Source organism: Selaginella moellendorffii, unplaced genomic scaffold (genome assembly GCF_000143415.4).
Source record: "Selaginella moellendorffii unplaced genomic scaffold, v1.0 SELMOscaffold_141, whole genome shotgun sequence".
Lineage (NCBI taxonomy): Eukaryota > Viridiplantae > Streptophyta > Lycopodiopsida > Selaginellales > Selaginellaceae > Selaginella > Selaginella moellendorffii.
The window spans coordinates 68,831-86,282 of record NW_003314402.1 but is presented as its reverse complement, the minus strand read 5'-3'; the positions used below and the strand labels follow the sequence as shown (position 1 = coordinate 86,282).

Below are 17,452 nucleotides of genomic sequence, written 5' to 3'. Positions count from 1 at the left end.
TTGAAATAACTACCTCTGGACGTCGACGAGTGTAGACATTTAAATCTTCTGGTGTAAACTGCGCCTACAAAACAAAACTATGCTATAAGAACAGCTAAACCAAACCATGTTGTACCTTTCTGAGGAGTCATCTTTAGCAGCTCCATCAACGACGGAAGCGGGCGAAAGGTTGTCTCTTCAATCGATACAGTTCCCTTGTATTTCACAAAAAACGACTTGTTGATATAAACTCTGCAAGCACATCATATCCGTAACGTCTCTGGTAAACACAGAAAACTCTACCTCAAATCGAGAACTATGCTGCTCATAAGAGAAAGAGCCTCTGGTGCCATTTTGCACTTCCCGAGTATGCTTATTTTATTTGAGTGAACCAAAGGTATCAAACACTTGGCCCAGACGGCTGGAAGCCGTCCTATCTGTGAGCAAATGGTTAGAATTAAAACGAAGAAACAAGTCAAGTGAAACGTACCTCTCCTGAAGCTTTTGTCGAGAACCTTACAATGTCGGAGCTCGCTTTCGGCCGAACCTTCTTGTGCTCAAAGAACTTCTTCTTACTTTCGGCTTCAGGCTTGGGAAAATTGAAGGACACGAACTCGCCAACACGAAACAGCCTCGCCATGTTTCCTGACAGTCTCAATGCAGCTCTCGACCACTGTTGTTCTTTCCACCTCGGCATCGTTTCCTCCTTCACTCTTAATCTTATTTGCCTCTTCTTCCCCGCCATCGATTGCTCTCCCGAATCATCTAAAGTCTCACTATCATTGCTCACCTCGGCAATTTTTGCTGTCCTAGAAGCCTCAGCTTTTGCGGGAGTTTTGGCGATCCACTGCCGATGGAACATTTTGCCGCACGGGCCTTTGGTGTCAGCGTACATCTAGAGATCCCTGTCGTCGTGATTTACCAACGCTGGGGTTCCTCGCCTTGGTACTGCTCGTCGGAGCCTTAAGCTGGAGCCTCTTCCTATTTGTAAAACCCGGAGTGTCGAGCACAATGTGGGCGGCCACTTGCAAATCGTTCCTCGCCAAGTGTAGCGCGTGGACGAGATCCATGTCGCAGACATCGCTGCCAAGGACATCCCGCACGGCCCGAAAGCTTTCGTTGTCAATGCGGCTTGCCGGCGGAGAAGGCTCCGAAATCCCCATTACCTTGTGCAGCTCCAGAACGCCGATCAAGGCCGCCCCCCAGCGCCATCTCCTCGATCACGCGGGCAATAGAAAACCTACGTCGCCTCCCAAGAAAGAACCCTAGAATGGAGAAGTAGAGACGATAGCGCGGGAAAATGTAGCGGGAAGTTCCAATCAATTGCAGATCACGTCCGGGTGGGAATAGAATGATATGCAGCACCCATCGCCATGATCGCGTTCCAGGAGGTGACTGGGCGATCGTGGATAGAATCTAAGATCTTTCAAGACATCGGTGACAAGATCGCCATGATCCCATCAAAGATCGGCAGAGGAGCCATCTATTCCAAAACGCCTGCATCAACGCCCTACAAGAGACAAGACGATGCCTCATACTCTCAAACAGGCCCAAGACACAAGTACTTTGCGTGCTCAAGGTTTTCTGTTCGTAAAACAAAGAATGATCATTGCTTTTCTTGCGCGCACATCTTCTTGAGGCATCCCGTCAACTAAAACTGTTGCATCTTCCAATGCCTGGTCCCGGCAAGTGCTGCTTCCTGGCAACCACAAACCCACCATGATCAAAACATTCCTCGATCAACTAAAGAAACATCTCTTTTGACTGAGCGTTTTAGGCATACGCTGCGAGGATCAAGTTCTATGCGACCACATCCCTCTTGGATCTCCGCTCAACCGATTTTTCCCAGAAAGATGTTCCAGCGAACATCCGTCGAGCACCCCACAGCTCCCCATACTTTTGGACGATGAGATTGGCGAGGTAGCAATCGTTGCAGTGCTCACCGTGAATCAATCTAGCTCTTATGTCGTGAAGGTCGCTGGGGTTTATGCAAAGATGAACGAATACAGCAAATGCCTGGATGGAAGAACAGCTGCTCAAAACGTTATTATTGAGAGAGAAAGAGAGAGAGAGAGAGAGAGAGAGAGAGAGAGAGCCAGAGTTATGAGAGAGAGTTTTAGTTCGGCATCATCGAAGTTGCAACTTCCACCTTCATTTAAAGATGCGTTGTAGCATGCCTGCCCAAGACACAAGATTCCTGTATGGCTCTGGTCAAATAGGCTCTTTGAGAGCGTATGGTTGACAATCATTGTGTTTCTTGCAAGCACGTTTTTCCTCCGAGGCATCGCATTAAAAGGAGAGTTTTTGCTTCTTCCAAATGCCTTATTCGAGCAGGTGCTGCCAGAAGAGATAGCATCTTTCCTCTTTGCGAAGTCGAGCCCCTTGATCATAATATTTCACGAGAAGCGATCGAATCAAACAGCTTCTTTTCCTCATCCATAAACCTGTTCCCATGGAATCGGGGGCATCCTACGATTTGCAACATACGTTCGCAGCAAGATGTTCCACGAGAACTGGTTTGGTTTGTGCAGGCCATCGAAAATCTGTCAAGGCCTCCCAGCTATTTTGTGTATGAGAGAGAGAGAGAGATAGAGAGCCACAGCTGGCATTGCAAGAGGGAAACGACCTTGACTTGTAGGTCTACAGGCATGGAGGTTGTGGGCTCCTTGGCAAGCGCCTTGTGTGGCTTGGCTCTGCGCCCTGCTAAGAAGATATGGGACTGCAATGCCAACATTGAAACGCTGGAGAACAAGGCGCCCCACATCCGGCACAAGATCAACGCTTTCAGTGATCACAAGCAGCAGAATCCTGGCTTCACGTTCTCTCAAGCGGCCGAGGAATGCTTGGAGCGTGTCAGGAAATGGAACACCACGGCACAAGCACTCTTGGGATCACGCCACAACAGGATCTGGAGCCCCATAAAGCGGTGGGTACAGTAGCATTTTATCTTTTGTGTGTGTGTGTGTGTAGAAATGGCAGGCAGCTGGTTGAACTTCTCCACTTCCTATAGGTACAAGCGGAGTAACGACATCGCGAAGTCCTTAAGTGCCTACGACGATCTCCTGTCGCAGATCCAAGGTCACGAGCATGAGCTGAATGTCCACATTGAGGAGCTAAAGAAGAGGGCATCCAGAATCCAGGCCACGCTTGACAAGTTTAATGCTCCCAAGCACAGGAATCCAGATTTCCGCTACTCTGGTGAGGCTGAGGCGTGGCTGACTGGACTGACTGAATGGACTAAGAAGGCGCAAGCGCTGCTTGGATCACAGTAAGGCTTATTCGAATTCATGTTTGAAGCAATGGAGCTAAAAGATGGATCTTTCGCGCAGGGAGAAGCGATCTGGCGCGATTTCGGAGCTGGTACGCACTTGCGAGAACGATCTCCTCCCGCACATTGAAAGGTACGAGCGAGAAGAGTTGAGAGTGATACGGCCGAGCACCAGCTTTTCCGTACGGAGTTGTCCACAAGACAGAGGTCTCGTAAACTATGTACGGCGTGGTGTTCCCGAGGCCAACGACATGTTTGGCCGCCATGGGGAGCAGCTGGATGAGGTGGTGAATGCCCTCCTGGATCCACAAGCCCCGGGGAAATGGTTTGGACTCCTGGGAATGGGAGGGTGTGGCAAGACCACCCTTGCAAGCTTCGTGCACAATGACCAGAGGGTCCGGCAGCATTTCCATGACAACATTGTATGGATCACTGTCAAGAGAGATGCATCGGAGGATGATCTCAGGGCCCTGCTCCTCGACGCTCTTGAATGGGGCGGCATGAAAGAGAGGGCCCAAAATGCAGGCACCCTTGAGCATGTGCAGCACTTGGCACAAAATGTTGCTCGTGGAATTTGTGTCTTGCTGATACTGGATGATGTGTGGGAAATGAGCCAGGCCAAGGGACTGGATTTTATAGCAGGGCCGTCCTCTTACAGCCGGGTGCTGGTAACAACCAGAAAGAAAGGCATTTTGAGCATGCTGGGTGCAAAGGCACTTCCTGTGCATGAGCTATCAGAGGACGAGAGCAAAATGATGTTTTGGAAGTTTGCCTTTTATGATTCACTACCTAGTGATCCGGACATTGTGAAAGTTGCCGAGAGAATAGCTAGCAAATGTGAGGGGCTCCCTTTAGCTCTTGAAGTGATTGGCAGTGCCATGGCTGAGTACAGGCATGACGGGCCGCAGGTGTGGGAAGAACGCTATCAGAAGATGCATTTGTTGAATGACCCAGACGTTGAGAAGCAGATGTTCCAGCGCTTGAAGTTTAGCTATGACGAGCTGTCTAATAAGGATGAAAAGCTGCAAGAGTGCTTTCTCTATATGGCTGCGTTTCCAGAAGATCGGCGAATCGAGTTTGATGATCTGAGAAAATGTTGGATAGCGGTTGGGTCAGAACTCTCGCCTCTGCAGATTGTTAGTGAACTGGAACGAAGATGCCTAGTGAAGACAACTGATTCTCGATTCAGAGTCGCGGATCAGATTCAATGGTATAAGCATGTAACTGTGCACGATATGGTACGCAAGCTGTGCATAAGAATCTTGAAAGGGAAGTACCCACCCCAGGAAGAGCACGAGAAGGGATGCCTGTTTGGCTATGATTGTCCACCTGGGATTTCTCCAACATGTTCTAAAGTTTCATTCATTGGAAAGAAGGTTACAAGCAGCTTTTTGTCTGACATTCATGTGCGAGATGTCTTGCTTCTCGATGGATGTAAAGTAATTTCTGGTGTGGATGACAGTCTTATTATAGATCACTTCGAAAATGTCAAGGTATTGAGCTTGAATAGATGTTATGATCAGGTCCGTTTTATTCTAGAGAGCATATCCAAGCTGAGAAACCTTCAAGTGCTTGACCTTCGATATTCAGGTGTGCCTCAATTGCCAGATGCGCTCTTCAGCTTGACATCACTGAAGGTTTTGAATTGCAATCATATCAGAAAACTCAACTTTGGATTACTGCCCCAATTATTCAACTTGGAAGAGCTGGAGCTTCATTCCTCTGAGGAGTTAGCTGTGGATTTGAGTGGAATTTCAAGCCTACACAAGCTAAGACATTTAAAGCTAGACCTCTATGGTGCAACACCTATAAAAATACCTCACAGCCTTGGTGCACTAGTGGACATTGAGACACTGGTGTTGCGTGCAAAGAGTATGGACTTAGCCGATTTCACCGGCCCGTGGCAACTTGTCAATCTAAGACGATGTAACATTAGTGTGCAATCGACTATCAAACTTGACTGGAAGCGAATGTTTAAGAATTCCAAACAGCTTCAGGACTTTTCGATTGACGGGGTACAAGACGGTGAAAACAATGCCGAAAGCCTTGAATGGCCACAGCTACAATTTTTAACCATCAGGAGCAATGAGACAATGAAAGACCTGTCTTCGTTAAAGGGTTTTCAATGGCTACGAGAACTTCACCTAGACTGCAGTGGTATCCAGTTCTTCAGTCTGGAAGGATCGTTCCCATGCCTTGAACGTCTGGAGCTTGAATCCTATAAGAAGTTAGCTCTGGCTCTGGATTTGAGTGGAATTTCAAGCCTACACAAGCTAAGACATTTAGAGCTAAAACTCTACAATGCAACAATAAAAACACTGGAGCTTGAATCCTGTAAGGAGTTAGCTGTGGATCTGAGTGCAATTTCAAGGCTACACAAGCTAAGACATTTAGAGCTACATCTCAATGCAACAATAAAAATACCTCACAGCCTTGGTGCACTAGTGGACATTGAGACACTGGTGTTGCGTGCAAAGAGCATGGACTTTGGCGATTTCACCGGCCTGTGGCAACTTGTCAACCTAAGACGATGTCACATTTGCGTGAAATCGACTATCAAACTTGACTGGAAGCGAATGTTTAAGAATTCCAAACAACTTCAGCACTTTACCATTGATGGGGTACAAGACGGTGAAAACAATGCCGAAAGCCATGAATGGCCACAGCTACAATTTTTAACCATCACAAACAATGAGACAATGAAAGACCTGTCTTCGTTAAAGGGCTTTCAATGGCTACGAGAACTTCACCTAGACTGCAGTGGTATCCAGTTCTTCAGTCTGGAAGGATCGTTCCCATGCCTCGAACGTCTGGAGCTTCGAAATCTGCACATTGCACAGTCGGAGTTCAAGGATGATTTGGCAGCAAGTCTTCCAAATCTGAAGAGTTTAACATTCGTTGTGGCTCTTGATAATACATGGGAGCATTTGCCTCTCTTTGTGACACAACTCCCCAAAGACCTTGATACACTGGATGTTGTTATAAAAAGTTACATGAGGAGACTCTTGATGCCAACCGAGAGATCACAGCTGAAGGTGAAATGGTTCACATTATCTTTGCTGAAGGGCTGTATGAGGCAGCTCCCCAATGATTTCTTTGAGCCAACAGACCAGATGACTGCTCTAAGAGGTGTAACCTTGGTTAGGATCGAAAATATTCCATCATCCATTGCATCCCTTCCAGGATTGGAGGAACTTGTGCTCTCTGATCATGATGATGTAGTGTGGCCCCAATTGAGTTCAGACAATCACGGCCTTGGCTTATTTCCCAGGCTCAAAGTCGTATACTGCCCAAAAGGTACGAAAGTTCCACCATGGCTTGAGGAGCGGCCGGATCTCAAGATATACGGGCTCTAGTAAACCTTGCTCCTTCAGTGGACATCGATTGGGTTCTTGAAGATCTGCGCAAATGCTACACTATTTTGCATCACAAGTAGGACATCATAAAACGAAAACAGAGATTTCACAGCGTCAAGAAGAAACAGTTTCTTTTTTTCTTACAAATTGTATTCTCGGGATATTACTTTACTCTCGTGGTTTTAAGTATTTTAAAACCTAAATGGTAAAATATAGAAAACATAGGAATATTAAGAATATGATCTCTCTCGATCCTGATTGGTTTGGTTTGTGGAAGCCATCCACACATTCCCCATACTTTTGGACAATGAAGTTGGCAGCTGGATAAGACAATCAAAGGGTTGCACAGCTTCGAAGTTGCATCGCTGCCAAGGATTGGAAACTCTTGTGATTAGTGTCAATCACAGCCTTTGCTTATTTTCAACCCAGACTTGCGGAATCGAGAAAAACTAGGCATGTTGTGACACAATTCTCGTCAACTAGCAATCCATTAGAAACGAAGAAAATTTAATAATACACAAACACAAGAATTTGCGCACTACTAGTAGTAAGATACAAGATCGAAGAAGAAAATTTATTTCGTAGCAAAAATAAAAAAAAAATTTGAGAAGGGAAAAAATCCAAGGCCAACGATCGAAAGGAGAGAGTAAAAATAAAAAGAAATTAAAAAAAAACATATAAAATGAAAACGAAAACACTTATGGATAGAGGGACAGTAGTAGTAGATCAATTGTTATTTGTAATGTCGATCGTGTCTGGAAGATAGCTGCTGCCAGAAGTTAAATGTGAGCTTGAAACATCACAAGAAGAAACAAGAGCCGTGTTCCCGGGAGCTCTTCTCGAAAAGGGACTCAAGCTTCGAGAAGAACTTCCTTCTCCGGACCTCCCCTTCTTCGGTTGGTATAAGCTCGTCGTAGGGGAATGACGCGTCTGGACTCCCTGAAACGGTTCTCCTTCGGCTGTAACCAGAGATACAAACTCATGAAAATAAAGAAAGAAAAAAAGCAAGCACAAACCTTGTAAAACTGTGGAGCTTTACCCTCACGACGGTGACCGTCAATTTGTAGCTCCTCGAGTTCTAGAGAGGTCGTCACGCCTTCTTCTTCCAAAGCATCTAGATTATGGAGCCTCTGTTTGGACTCCTCAAAAGCCGCACCAACGGAAGAGTTTTGCGTACTTCCCGATGGCAAGCCTGGACGTTCAAGTTGAGATGCCAAAGACCGTGCCTTTGGAACCTTGTAGTCCGGTTTTTTCTCCACTGGAAATGCTGCCTTTGAGTCAGCCTGTTTTATCATCCATTCCTGTTGATGTTTTCTCCTAGCATTCGACTAAGTCCCGTTTGAAGATATCGCCTCTCATTTACCGCAATCCACTGGCCAACAGCACCCCGACCACCGCACGACCGGTACCTCGACGCCTTCCCGCACCTCTAAAGTCATCGCCTCCGGGCTCAACTTCGGCCTCTCCATTTACGTATCTCCCACGATAGTCCTGTAGTCTTCCGGATGCTGAGTTTGTCCTTGGCTTATCATTTGTCTTAGAGTCGTTATAGGCGTAGCCGTTTAAAGGCAGTGCGAGGCGGCAGGCTCCGATCCCCTTCGCTTCAAAAGTGCGAAACCAGCAGCTCCACCGCCATCGACTTCCCGGGACACCTCGTTCACTTCAACGCCAAAGCTCCGGGCTGACGTCTTGCGTTTGCTTTCTCCGTCAAACAAAGTGTGGCCTGACGACGGAAGAGCAGCCCACAAACGTCCAAGGAGGTCATTTGGACTCTGCGGAGGAGAAACGACATGACGCCTCGGCGGTCCTATGGGGCCGTGAACAGCAGATGGACTTCCTTTCTTTGATGGCTCTCCAGAATCTCCACTGTCCTGTGTAGCATCCACCTTTGTGGAGGCTGTGGGCTTCACACGACCAGGACCACCCTGTAACAACTGAAGGAGCTCGGAACCATTGCCGTGGAATTGTTGCTTGTCATCCTTCGCAGGTGTAACCGATCTCCTCGGCTGCTCTGGGGCGCGTTTGGAGTCCGAGGTCTCTGCTGCGCTGGGTCCAAACACCGGAGACTCGAAGTGAAGGCCAGGACGAGCTTTAAGCTCCCCAGAGGAATGCGGCGGATGAACCACATTAGCAGCAGGCTGGAAAGTCGGAGCGTTTGGAAAAGGATACGGAACGGTCTCTCGACTGGAAGAGGACCAAGAATGGATCCGAAGGGAAAAGTGGGTCTTGGTGCTGCTGGAAGTGAGGTGACCACCCACCAAATCTTATTGCTGGGACGTAGAGTGGTCCTCCTCCAGGTCCTCCAGAAGGAACAAAGCTGTGGCAGGGACCGTGAGCTGCGACTGCTGGGTCTTGTAGCTGCTACTGCTCCTCAGCTGCTCGTCGCCCCCACCGCTCTTGAGAAAATGGAGTAGCAAATCGCCGCTGGGAGACGACACATCCACGCCCAGTTCATCCTCGGCCTGAGTAGTGGCAGTCAAGGCGGACAAGCTGGGTAGAGTGGTCGTGGAGGAGGACCTTCTCCTCCTCCTCCAGGTCCTCCAGAAGGAGCAAAGCTGTGGCAGGGACCGTGAGATCATATGCTTGCATGAATCTAGATCAGCTACTCCGGCTCTAGGCCAGCGAAATCGCGGCGCGGTGCCGGCGCTGGCGCTGCTGCTGCTTCTCGAGGTGATCCTAGCATGCATACCTTGCTCGTCGCCGCTTGCGACGCGATCGCCTGCTCCTTCGCTGTCCGCCATAGCCGCGAAGAAACCTAGAAGTGCTTGTACCCTAGCCAAAGCTCCTATACCCATAGCCCATGACACATTCATTCATTGAACTATCCGAAGAATATACGCGCCGATGCTAGAAGCATATTCCCCTCTTTAACTATGTACACTGATATAAGTTAAAAAAAATGCGAAGGACTCCAGTTCTCATCTAAATAGCATTTTGAGCTCCTCGATTCGAGCGCTTCGCACCTCTTCGTCTGTGAGAGCCCCCGCGATCAATCGTTGCTTCCTCGCTTGGACCTGTTGCATTCTCTCCTCCACCGAGTCCTGCTCTAGAGACATGAGAAACGTCAAAGAGAGTTTCAAGTGGCGCTTACTTTGATGATGAATCGCTTGATCGATACGTTCTTCGTCTGACCGATGCTCGCTCGTCCACATTCTCGGCACTCACGGCACTTTCAATGTAAGAACTGCGTCCTCTGGCATCTCCAAAAAAATTGGGCACTCAGCACTTTCTCCTTCACGAATATCATCCACCACCTCTTTGACATACGCCGTCGAAGGCACCTGGGAGGAATTCTTGTCCAAGAAACGTAGCCAGCTTTCCCAGGTCTGCAAAGTCTTCAGTATCGCCACGGCTGCGTGACGAAGAAAACGTCAGGAACTTCAGACATAAGAGGATGCATTTTCTACCTCAGAACAAGAAAAGGATGATCACAAGCTTGCCGTAATCGAAGTAGCAGTTCGAGGATCGAGGCATAGTTATGGAGAACTTTACCTTGTTCAACGAACTGATCGAATTTTACCTGATCACAAACGCAAAATCGTGTTCAGAAAAAAGAGAAAATAAAAGAAAGAGAAGTTCTTCATGCCTTAGATCTGTGGTAAAGGGCATCATAAAAATTACGTTCAGGCTCAGATAGTTTGCATTCAATAACTTCACATTGAGTCGGTTGGAGAACAAGAATTGGTCTGTGAATCCAACTTGTGAGTGAATACAAGACAAGGCACGGTGCAAAGAAAAAAATGCTTACCTTCCTTCTTTATCAGTTGAATCTTTTGTTCTTCGAAGCATTAACGGCTTCAAGATAGCTTGCAGAAGCTTCAATCCGCGCTCATCCCCCTCCTCGTAAGGCTTTAAACTCTGCAAGCACATCATATACGTAACGTCTCTGGTAAACACAGAAAACTCTACCTCAAATGGAGAACTATGCTGCTCATAAGAGAAAGAGCCTCTGGTGCCATTTTGCACTTCCCAAAGGTATCACCAGTCGGCTGGAAGCCGTCCTCTCTGTGAGCAAATGGTTAGAATTAAAACGAAGAAACAAGTCAAGTGAAACGTACCTCTCCTGCAGCTTTTGTCAAGAACCTTACAATGTCGGAGCTCGCTTTCGGCCGTACCTTCTTGTGCTCAAAGAACTTCTTCTTACTTTCGGCTTCAGGCTTGGGAAAATTGAAGGACACGAACTCGCCAACACGAATCCGGCATCCCCTGGACGTCGAGTACCCGGCAACTTCAGTCTCTTGGAGAAGCCACCACCTCTCTGCATCTAAAACAACCGGTTGCTTCTCTGCAGCTTTAGCCGTGTCATTTTCTATTGGAACCACCTTCGCTTCAGACAAATGGGCAGCTGTACCACCCCCGAATGGAGTTTCAACTTTCACAGTATCATAACCAGGTTCCATCTTCACTGAGCCAACCGGAGCTTCGGCTCTTGCAGACTCAAAACCAGCTTCCATCTTCCATCTTCATAGGATCACATCCAGCTGCGATTGAAACCGAAGCTTCAGCTTTCACGGAACCACAACCAGCTTCCATCTTAACGGGATTACCGTGGGTCAAGGCACTACCACTGATTGAAAGTCCAGCTAAGGCGCTAGAAACAGCCTCGCCATGTTTCCTGACAGTCTCAATGGAGCTCTCCACCACTGTTGTTCTTTCCACCTCGGCATCGTTTCCTCCTCCAGTCATGATCTTGTTTACCTCTTCTTCTCCACCATCGATTGCTCCACTTTCTACTCCCGAATCATATAAATCCTCTGCTCCACTATCATTGCTCATCTCGGCAATTTTTGCTGTCCTAGAAGCCTCAGCTTTTGCAGGAGTTTTTGGCGATCCACTGCCGATGGAACATTTTGCCGTAGGGGCCTTTGTTGTCACCGTAGATCTAGAACTCCCTACCAACGCTGGGGTTCCTCGCCTTGGCACTGCTCGTCGGAGCCTTACGCTGGAACCTCTTCCTATTTCTAAAACCCGGAGTGTCGAGCACAATGTGGGCGGCCACTTGCAAATCGTTCCTCGCCAAGTGTAGCGCGTGGACGAGATCCATGTCGCAGACATCGCTGCCAAGGACATCCCGCACGGCCCGAAAGCTTTCGTTGTCAAGGAGACGGCGCTGGGGATTTCTGAGCCTTCTCCGCCGGCAAGCCGCATCGATCACGCGGGCAATTAAAAACCTACATCCCCTCCAAGAAAGAACCCTAGAATGGAGAAGTAAAGACGATAGCGCGGGAAACTAAGTCCCAATCAATTGCAGATCACGTCCGGGTGGGAATAGAATGATATGCAGCACCCATCGCCATGATCGCGTTCCAGGAGGCGACGGGGCGATCGTGGATCGAATCTAAGATCTTTCAAGACGTCGGTGACAAGATCGCCATGATCCCATCAAAGATCGGCAGAGGAGCCATCTATTTCAAACCGCCTGCATCAACGCCGTACAAGAGACAAGACGATGCCTCATACTCTCAAACAGGCCCAAGACACAAGTACTTTGCGTGCTCAAGGTTTTCTGTTCGTAAAACAAAGAATGATCATTGTTTTTCTTGCGCGCACATCTTCTTGAGGCATCCCGTCAACGAAAACTGTTGCATCTTCCAATGCCTGGTCCCGGCAAGTGCTGCTTCCTGGCAACCACAAACCCACCATGATCAAAACATTCCTCGATCAACTAAAGAAACATCTCTTTTGACTGAGCGTTTTAGGCATATGCTGCAAGGATCAAGTTCCATGCGACCACATCCCTCTTGGATCTCCGCTCAACCGATTTTTCCCAGAAAGATGTTCCAGCGAACATCCGTCGAGCACCCCACAGCTCCCCATACTTTTGGACGATGAGATTGGCGAGGTAGCAATCGTTGCAGTGCTCACCGTGAATCAATCTAGCTCTTATGTCGTGAAGGTCGCTGGGGTTTATGCAAAGATGAACGAATACAGCAAATGCCTGGATGGAAGAACAGCTGCTCAAAACGTTATTATTGAGAGAGAAAGAGAGAGACACAGAGGGAGAGAGAGAGAGAGGGAGCCAGAGTTATGAGAGAGAGTTTTAGTTCGGCATCATCGAAGTTGCAACTTCCACCTTCATTTAAAGATGCGTTGTAGCATGCCTGCCCAAGACACAAGATTCCTGTATGGCTCTGGTCAAATAGGCTCTTTGAGAGCGTATGGTTGACAATCATTGTGTTTCTTTCAAGCACGTTTTTCCTCCGAGGCATCGCATTAAAAGGAGAGTTTTTGCTTCTTCCAAATGCCTTATTCGAGCAGGTGCTGCCAGAAGAGATAGCATCTTTCCTCTTTGCGAAGTCGAGCCCCTTGATCATAATATTTCACGAGAAGCGATCGAATCAAACAGCTTCTCTTCCTCATCCATAAACCTGTTCCCATGGAATCGGGGGCATCCTACGATTTGCAACATACGTTCGCAGCAAGATGTTCCACGAGAACTGGTTTGGTTTGTGCAAAAATCTGTCAAGGCCTCCCAGCTATTTTGTGTATGAGAGAGAGAGAGAGAGAGAGAGCCACAGCTGGCATTGCAAGTTACTTGTAGGTCTACAGGCATGGAGGTTGTGGGCTCCTTGGCAAGCGCCTTGTGTGGCTTGGCTCTGCGCCCTGCTAAGAAGATATGGGACTGCAATGCCAACATTGAAACGCTGGAGAACAAGGCGCCCCACATCCGGCACAAGATCAACGCTTTCAGTGATCACAAGCAGCAGAATCCTGGCTTCACGTTCTCTCAAGCGGCCGAGGAATGCTTGGAGCGTGTCAGGAAATGGAACACCACGGCACAAGCACTCTTGGGATCACGCCACAACAGGATCTGGAGCCCCATAAGGCGGTCGGTACAGTAGCATTTTATCTTTTGTGTGTGTGTAGAAATGGCAGGCAGCTGGTACAAGCGGAGTAACGAGATCGCGAAGTCCTTAAGTGCCTACGGCGATCTCCTGTCGCAGATCCAAGGTCACGAGCATGAGCTGAATGTCCACATTGAGGAGCTAAAGAAGAGGGCATCCAGAATCCAGGCCACGCTTGACAAGTTTAATGCTCCCAAGCACAGGAATCCAGATTTCCGCTACTCTGGTGAGGCTGAGGCGTGGCTGACTGAACTGACTGAATGGACTAAGAAGGCGCAAGCGCTGCTTGGATCACAGTAAGGCTTATTCGAATTCATGTTTGAAGCAATGGAGCTAAAAGATGGATCTGTCGCGCAGGGAGAAGCGATCTGGCGCGATTTCGGAGCTGGTACGCACTTGCGACAACGATCTCCTCCCGCACATTGAAAGGTACGAGCGAGAAGAGTTGAGAGTGATACGGCCGAGCACCAGCTTTTCCGTACGGAGTTGTCCACCAGACAGAGGTCTCGTAAACTATGTACGGCGTGGTGTTCCCGAGGCCAACAACATGTTTGGCCGCCATGGGGAGCAGGTGGATGAGGTGGTGAATGCCCTCCTGGATCCACAAGCCCCGGGGAAATGGTTTGGACTCCTGGGAATGGCAGGGTGTGGCAAGACCACCCTTGCAAGCTTCGTGCACAATGACCAGAGGGTCCGGCAGCATTTCCATGACAACATTGTATGGATCACTGTCAAGAAAGATGCATCGGAGGATGATCTCAGGGCCCAGCTCCTCAACGCTCTTGGAAAGAGAGGGCCCAAAATGCAGGCACCCTTGAGCATGTGCAACAGATGGCACAAAATGTTGCTCGTGGCAACCATGTCTTGTTGATACTGGATGATGTGTGGAACACGAGCTGGGCAAAAGGACTGGATTTTATAGCAGGGCCGTCCTCTTACAGCCGGGTGCTGGTAACAACCAGAAAGGAAGGCATTTTGAGCATGCTGGGTGCAAAGGCATTTCCTGTGCATGAGCTATCAGAGGCCGAGAGCAAAAAGATGTTTTGGAAGTTTGTCTTTTATGATTCACTACCTAGTGATCCGGACATCGTGAAAGTTGCCGAGAGAATAGCTCATGAAGTGATTGGCAGTGCCATGGCTGTCTACAGGAATGAGGGGCCACAGGTGTGGAAAGAACGCTATCAGAAGATGCATTTGTTGAATAACGAGGACATTCAGAAGCGGATGTTCCAGCGCTTGAAGTTTAGCTATGACGAGCTGGGACGCTTTAATAAGGATGAAAAGCTGCAAGAGTGCTTTCTCTATGTGGCTGCGTTTCCAGAAGATAAGCGAATCCAGTTTGCTGATCTGAGAAAATGTTGGATAGCGGTTGGGTCAGAACTCTCGCCTCTGCAGATTGTTAGTGAACTGGAACGAAGATGCCTAGTGAAGACAACTGATGATCGATGGTATAAGTATGTAACTGTGCACGATATGGTACGCAAGCTGTGCATAAGAATCTTGAAAGGGAAGTACCCACCCCAGGAAGAGCACGAGAAGGGATGCCTGTTTGGCTATGATTGTCCACCTGGGATTTCTCCAACATTTTCTAAAGTTTCATTCATTGGAAAGAACGTTACAAGCAGCCTTTTGTCTGACATTCATGTGCGAGATGTCTTGCTTCTCGATGGATGTAAAGTAATGGATGACAGTCTTATTATAGATCACATCCAAAATGTCAAGGTATTGAGCTTGAGGAGTTCCTGGGATTTGGTCCGTTTTATTCCAGAGAGCATATCCAAGCTGAGAAACCTTCAAGTGCTTGACCTTCGATTTGTATTTGTGACGACAATATTCCCAGATGCGCTCTTCAGCTTGACATCACTGAAGGTTTTGAAATGCAATGGGATTAGAAAATTCAACTTTGCATTACTGCCCCAATTATTCAACTTGGAAGAGCTGGAGCTTCATTCCGATAAGGAGTTAGCTGTGGATTTGAGTGGAATTTCAAGCCTACACAAGCTAAGACATTTATATCTACAATTCTTGTCTGCGATAAAGATACCTCACAGCCTTGGTGCACTAAAGGACATTGAGACACTGGAGTTGTATGCAAAGAGCATGGACTTTGGCGATTTCACCGGCCTGTGGCAACTTGTCAATCTAAGACGATGTCACATTGGGGTGCAATCGACTATCAAACTTGACTGGAAGCGAATGTTTAAGAATTCCAAACAGCTTGAGAACTTTACCATTAATGGGGTACAAGACGGTGAAAACAATGCCGAAAGCCTTGAATGGCCACAGCTACAATTTTTATCCATCATAAACAATGAGACAATGAAAGACCTGTCTTGGTTAAAGGGCTTTCAATGGCTACGAGAACTTTACCTAGACTGCAGTGGTATCCAGTTCTTCAGTCTGGATGGATCGTTCCCATGCCTGGAGCTTGAATCTTGTAAGGAGTTAGCTGTGGCTGTGGATTTGAGTGGAATTTCAAGCCTACACAAGCTAAGACATTTATCGCTAAAGCTCGACAATGCAACAATAAAAATACCTGGTGCACTAGAGAACATTGAGATACTGCTGTTGAAGGCAAAGAGCATGGACTTTGCCGATTTCACCGGCCTGTGGCAACTTGTCAATCTGAAACAATGTTATATTAGGGTGAAATCGACTATCAAACTTGACTGGAAGCCAATGTTTAAGAATTCCAAACAGCTTCAACACTTTTCGATTAACGGGGTACAAGACGGTGAAAACAATGCCGAAAGCCTTGAATGGCCACAGCTACAATTTTTAAGTATCACAAACAATGAGACAATGAAAGATCTGTCTTGGTTAAAGGGCTTTCGATGGCTACAAGAACTTTACCTAGACTGCAGTGGTATCCAGTTCTTCAGTCTGGATAAACATCTGGAGCTTCGAAATCTGCACATTGCACAGTCGGAGTTCAAGGATGATTTGGCAGCAAGTCTTCCAAACCTGAAGAGTTTAACATTCTATCTGGCTCCTGATAATACATGGGAGCATTTGCCTCCCTTTATGACACAACTCCCCAAAGACCTTGGTGAACTGAGAGTAGAAGGTTACATGAGGAGACTCTTGATGCCAACCGAGAGATCACAGCTGAAGGTGGAACGGTTCACATTATCTTTGCGGAAGGGCTGTATGAGGCAGCTCCCCAATGATTTCTTTGAGCCAACAGACCAGATGACTGCTCTAAGAGATGTAACCTTGGATAGGATCGAAAATATTCCATCATCCGTTGCATCCCTTCCAGGATTGGAGACACTTGTGCTCTCTGATCATGATGATGTAGTGTGGTCCCAATTGAGTTCAGACAATCACGGCCTTGGCTTATTTCCCAGGCTCAAAGCCCTACACTGCCAAAAAGGTACGAAAGTTCCACCATGGCTTGAGGAGCGGCCGGATGTCCAGATAAAATTCAGGGATTAAACCTTGCTCCTTCAGTGGACATCGATTGGGTTCTTGAAGGTCTGCGCAAATGCTACACTATTTTGCATCACAAGCAGAAAAAACGAAAACAGAGATTTCACAGCGTCAGCAGCGTTTGGAGAAGAAACAGTTTCTTTTTTTTCTTACAAATCGATATTACTTTACTTTCGTGGTTTTGAGTATTTTAAAACCTGGTGTATAGAATAAATGGTAAAATATGGAAAACATAACAATATTAAGAATATGCACTTTTCGAGATCAATGTAGCGATCTCTCTCGATCCTGATTGGTTTGGTTCGTGCAAGCCATCCACATCGCCACATTCCCCATACTTTTGGACAATGAAGTTGGCGGCTGAATAAGACAATGAAAGGTTGCACAGCTTCGAAGTTGCATAGCTGCCAAGGATTGGAAACTCTTGTGATGCAGTGTCAATCACAGCCTTCACTTTCCACCCAGACTTGTGGAATCGAGAAAAACTAGGCATGTTGTGACCCAATTCTTGTCAACTAGCAATCCATTAGAAACAAAGAAAATTTAATAATACAAACACAAGAATTTGCGTA

At 47.4% G+C, this 17,452-nt stretch overlaps 4 protein-coding genes across 8 annotated transcripts in view; 2 read left to right on the top strand and 2 right to left on the bottom strand.

Annotated features, from left to right (window-relative positions):
• LOC112343269 (DNA repair protein RAD5A-like) overlaps positions 1–11,803 on the bottom strand; it is a 13,313-nt gene extending 1,510 nt beyond the window's left edge. Inside the window, exons 1-5 of the mRNA XM_024666434.1 lie at positions 10,785–11,803; positions 470–592; positions 283–416; positions 116–231; positions 14–64 (exon numbers count right to left, since the gene is read on the bottom strand). Coding sequence (XP_024522202.1) covers positions 14–64; positions 116–231; positions 283–416; positions 470–592; positions 10,785–11,057 — 697 coding nt within the window. The 5' untranslated portion in view covers positions 11,058–11,803. The remainder of the gene's footprint in view (positions 1–13; positions 65–115; positions 232–282; positions 417–469; positions 593–10,784) is intronic.
• The window catches only part of LOC112343265 (probable disease resistance protein At1g15890), a 23,141-nt gene extending 5,689 nt beyond the window's left edge, over positions 1–17,452 (top strand). Inside the window, exon 4 of one of the 3 annotated variants that reach the window (XM_024666426.1) lies at positions 14,568–17,452. In XM_024666426.1, coding sequence (XP_024522194.1) covers positions 14,568–16,886 — 2,319 coding nt within the window. In that variant the 3' untranslated portion in view covers positions 16,887–17,452. The remainder of the gene's footprint in view (positions 1–14,567) is intronic. The other 2 variants (XM_024666425.1, XM_024666427.1) reach the window with 2 other exon arrangements.
• Positions 2,199–6,837, top strand: LOC112343262 (disease resistance protein RPS5-like). 2 transcript variants are annotated; one of them, XM_024666418.1, is made up of 4 exons: positions 2,199–2,216; positions 2,262–2,905; positions 2,990–3,247; positions 3,309–6,837. In XM_024666418.1, exons 1-4 carry the CDS (start codon positions 2,214–2,216, stop codon positions 6,601–6,603), a joined length of 4,200 nt encoding a protein of 1,399 aa, XP_024522186.1. In that variant the 5' UTR covers positions 2,199–2,213; the 3' UTR covers positions 6,604–6,837. The 2 variants fall into 2 exon arrangements, with proteins under 2 accessions (XP_024522186.1, XP_024522185.1); XM_024666417.1 differs by having other exon boundaries at positions 2,199–2,905.
• Positions 7,244–9,194, bottom strand: LOC9645742. Of its 2 annotated transcripts, none has more exons than XM_024666454.1 (2): positions 7,620–9,194; positions 7,244–7,556 (listed from the first exon to the last, which is right to left on the bottom strand). In XM_024666454.1, exons 1-2 carry the CDS (start codon positions 7,896–7,898, stop codon positions 7,455–7,457), a joined length of 381 nt encoding a protein of 126 aa, XP_024522222.1. In that variant the 5' UTR covers positions 7,899–9,194; the 3' UTR covers positions 7,244–7,454. The 2 variants fall into 2 exon arrangements, with proteins under 2 accessions (XP_024522222.1, XP_024522221.1); XM_024666453.1 differs by having other exon boundaries at positions 7,244–7,562; positions 7,620–9,175.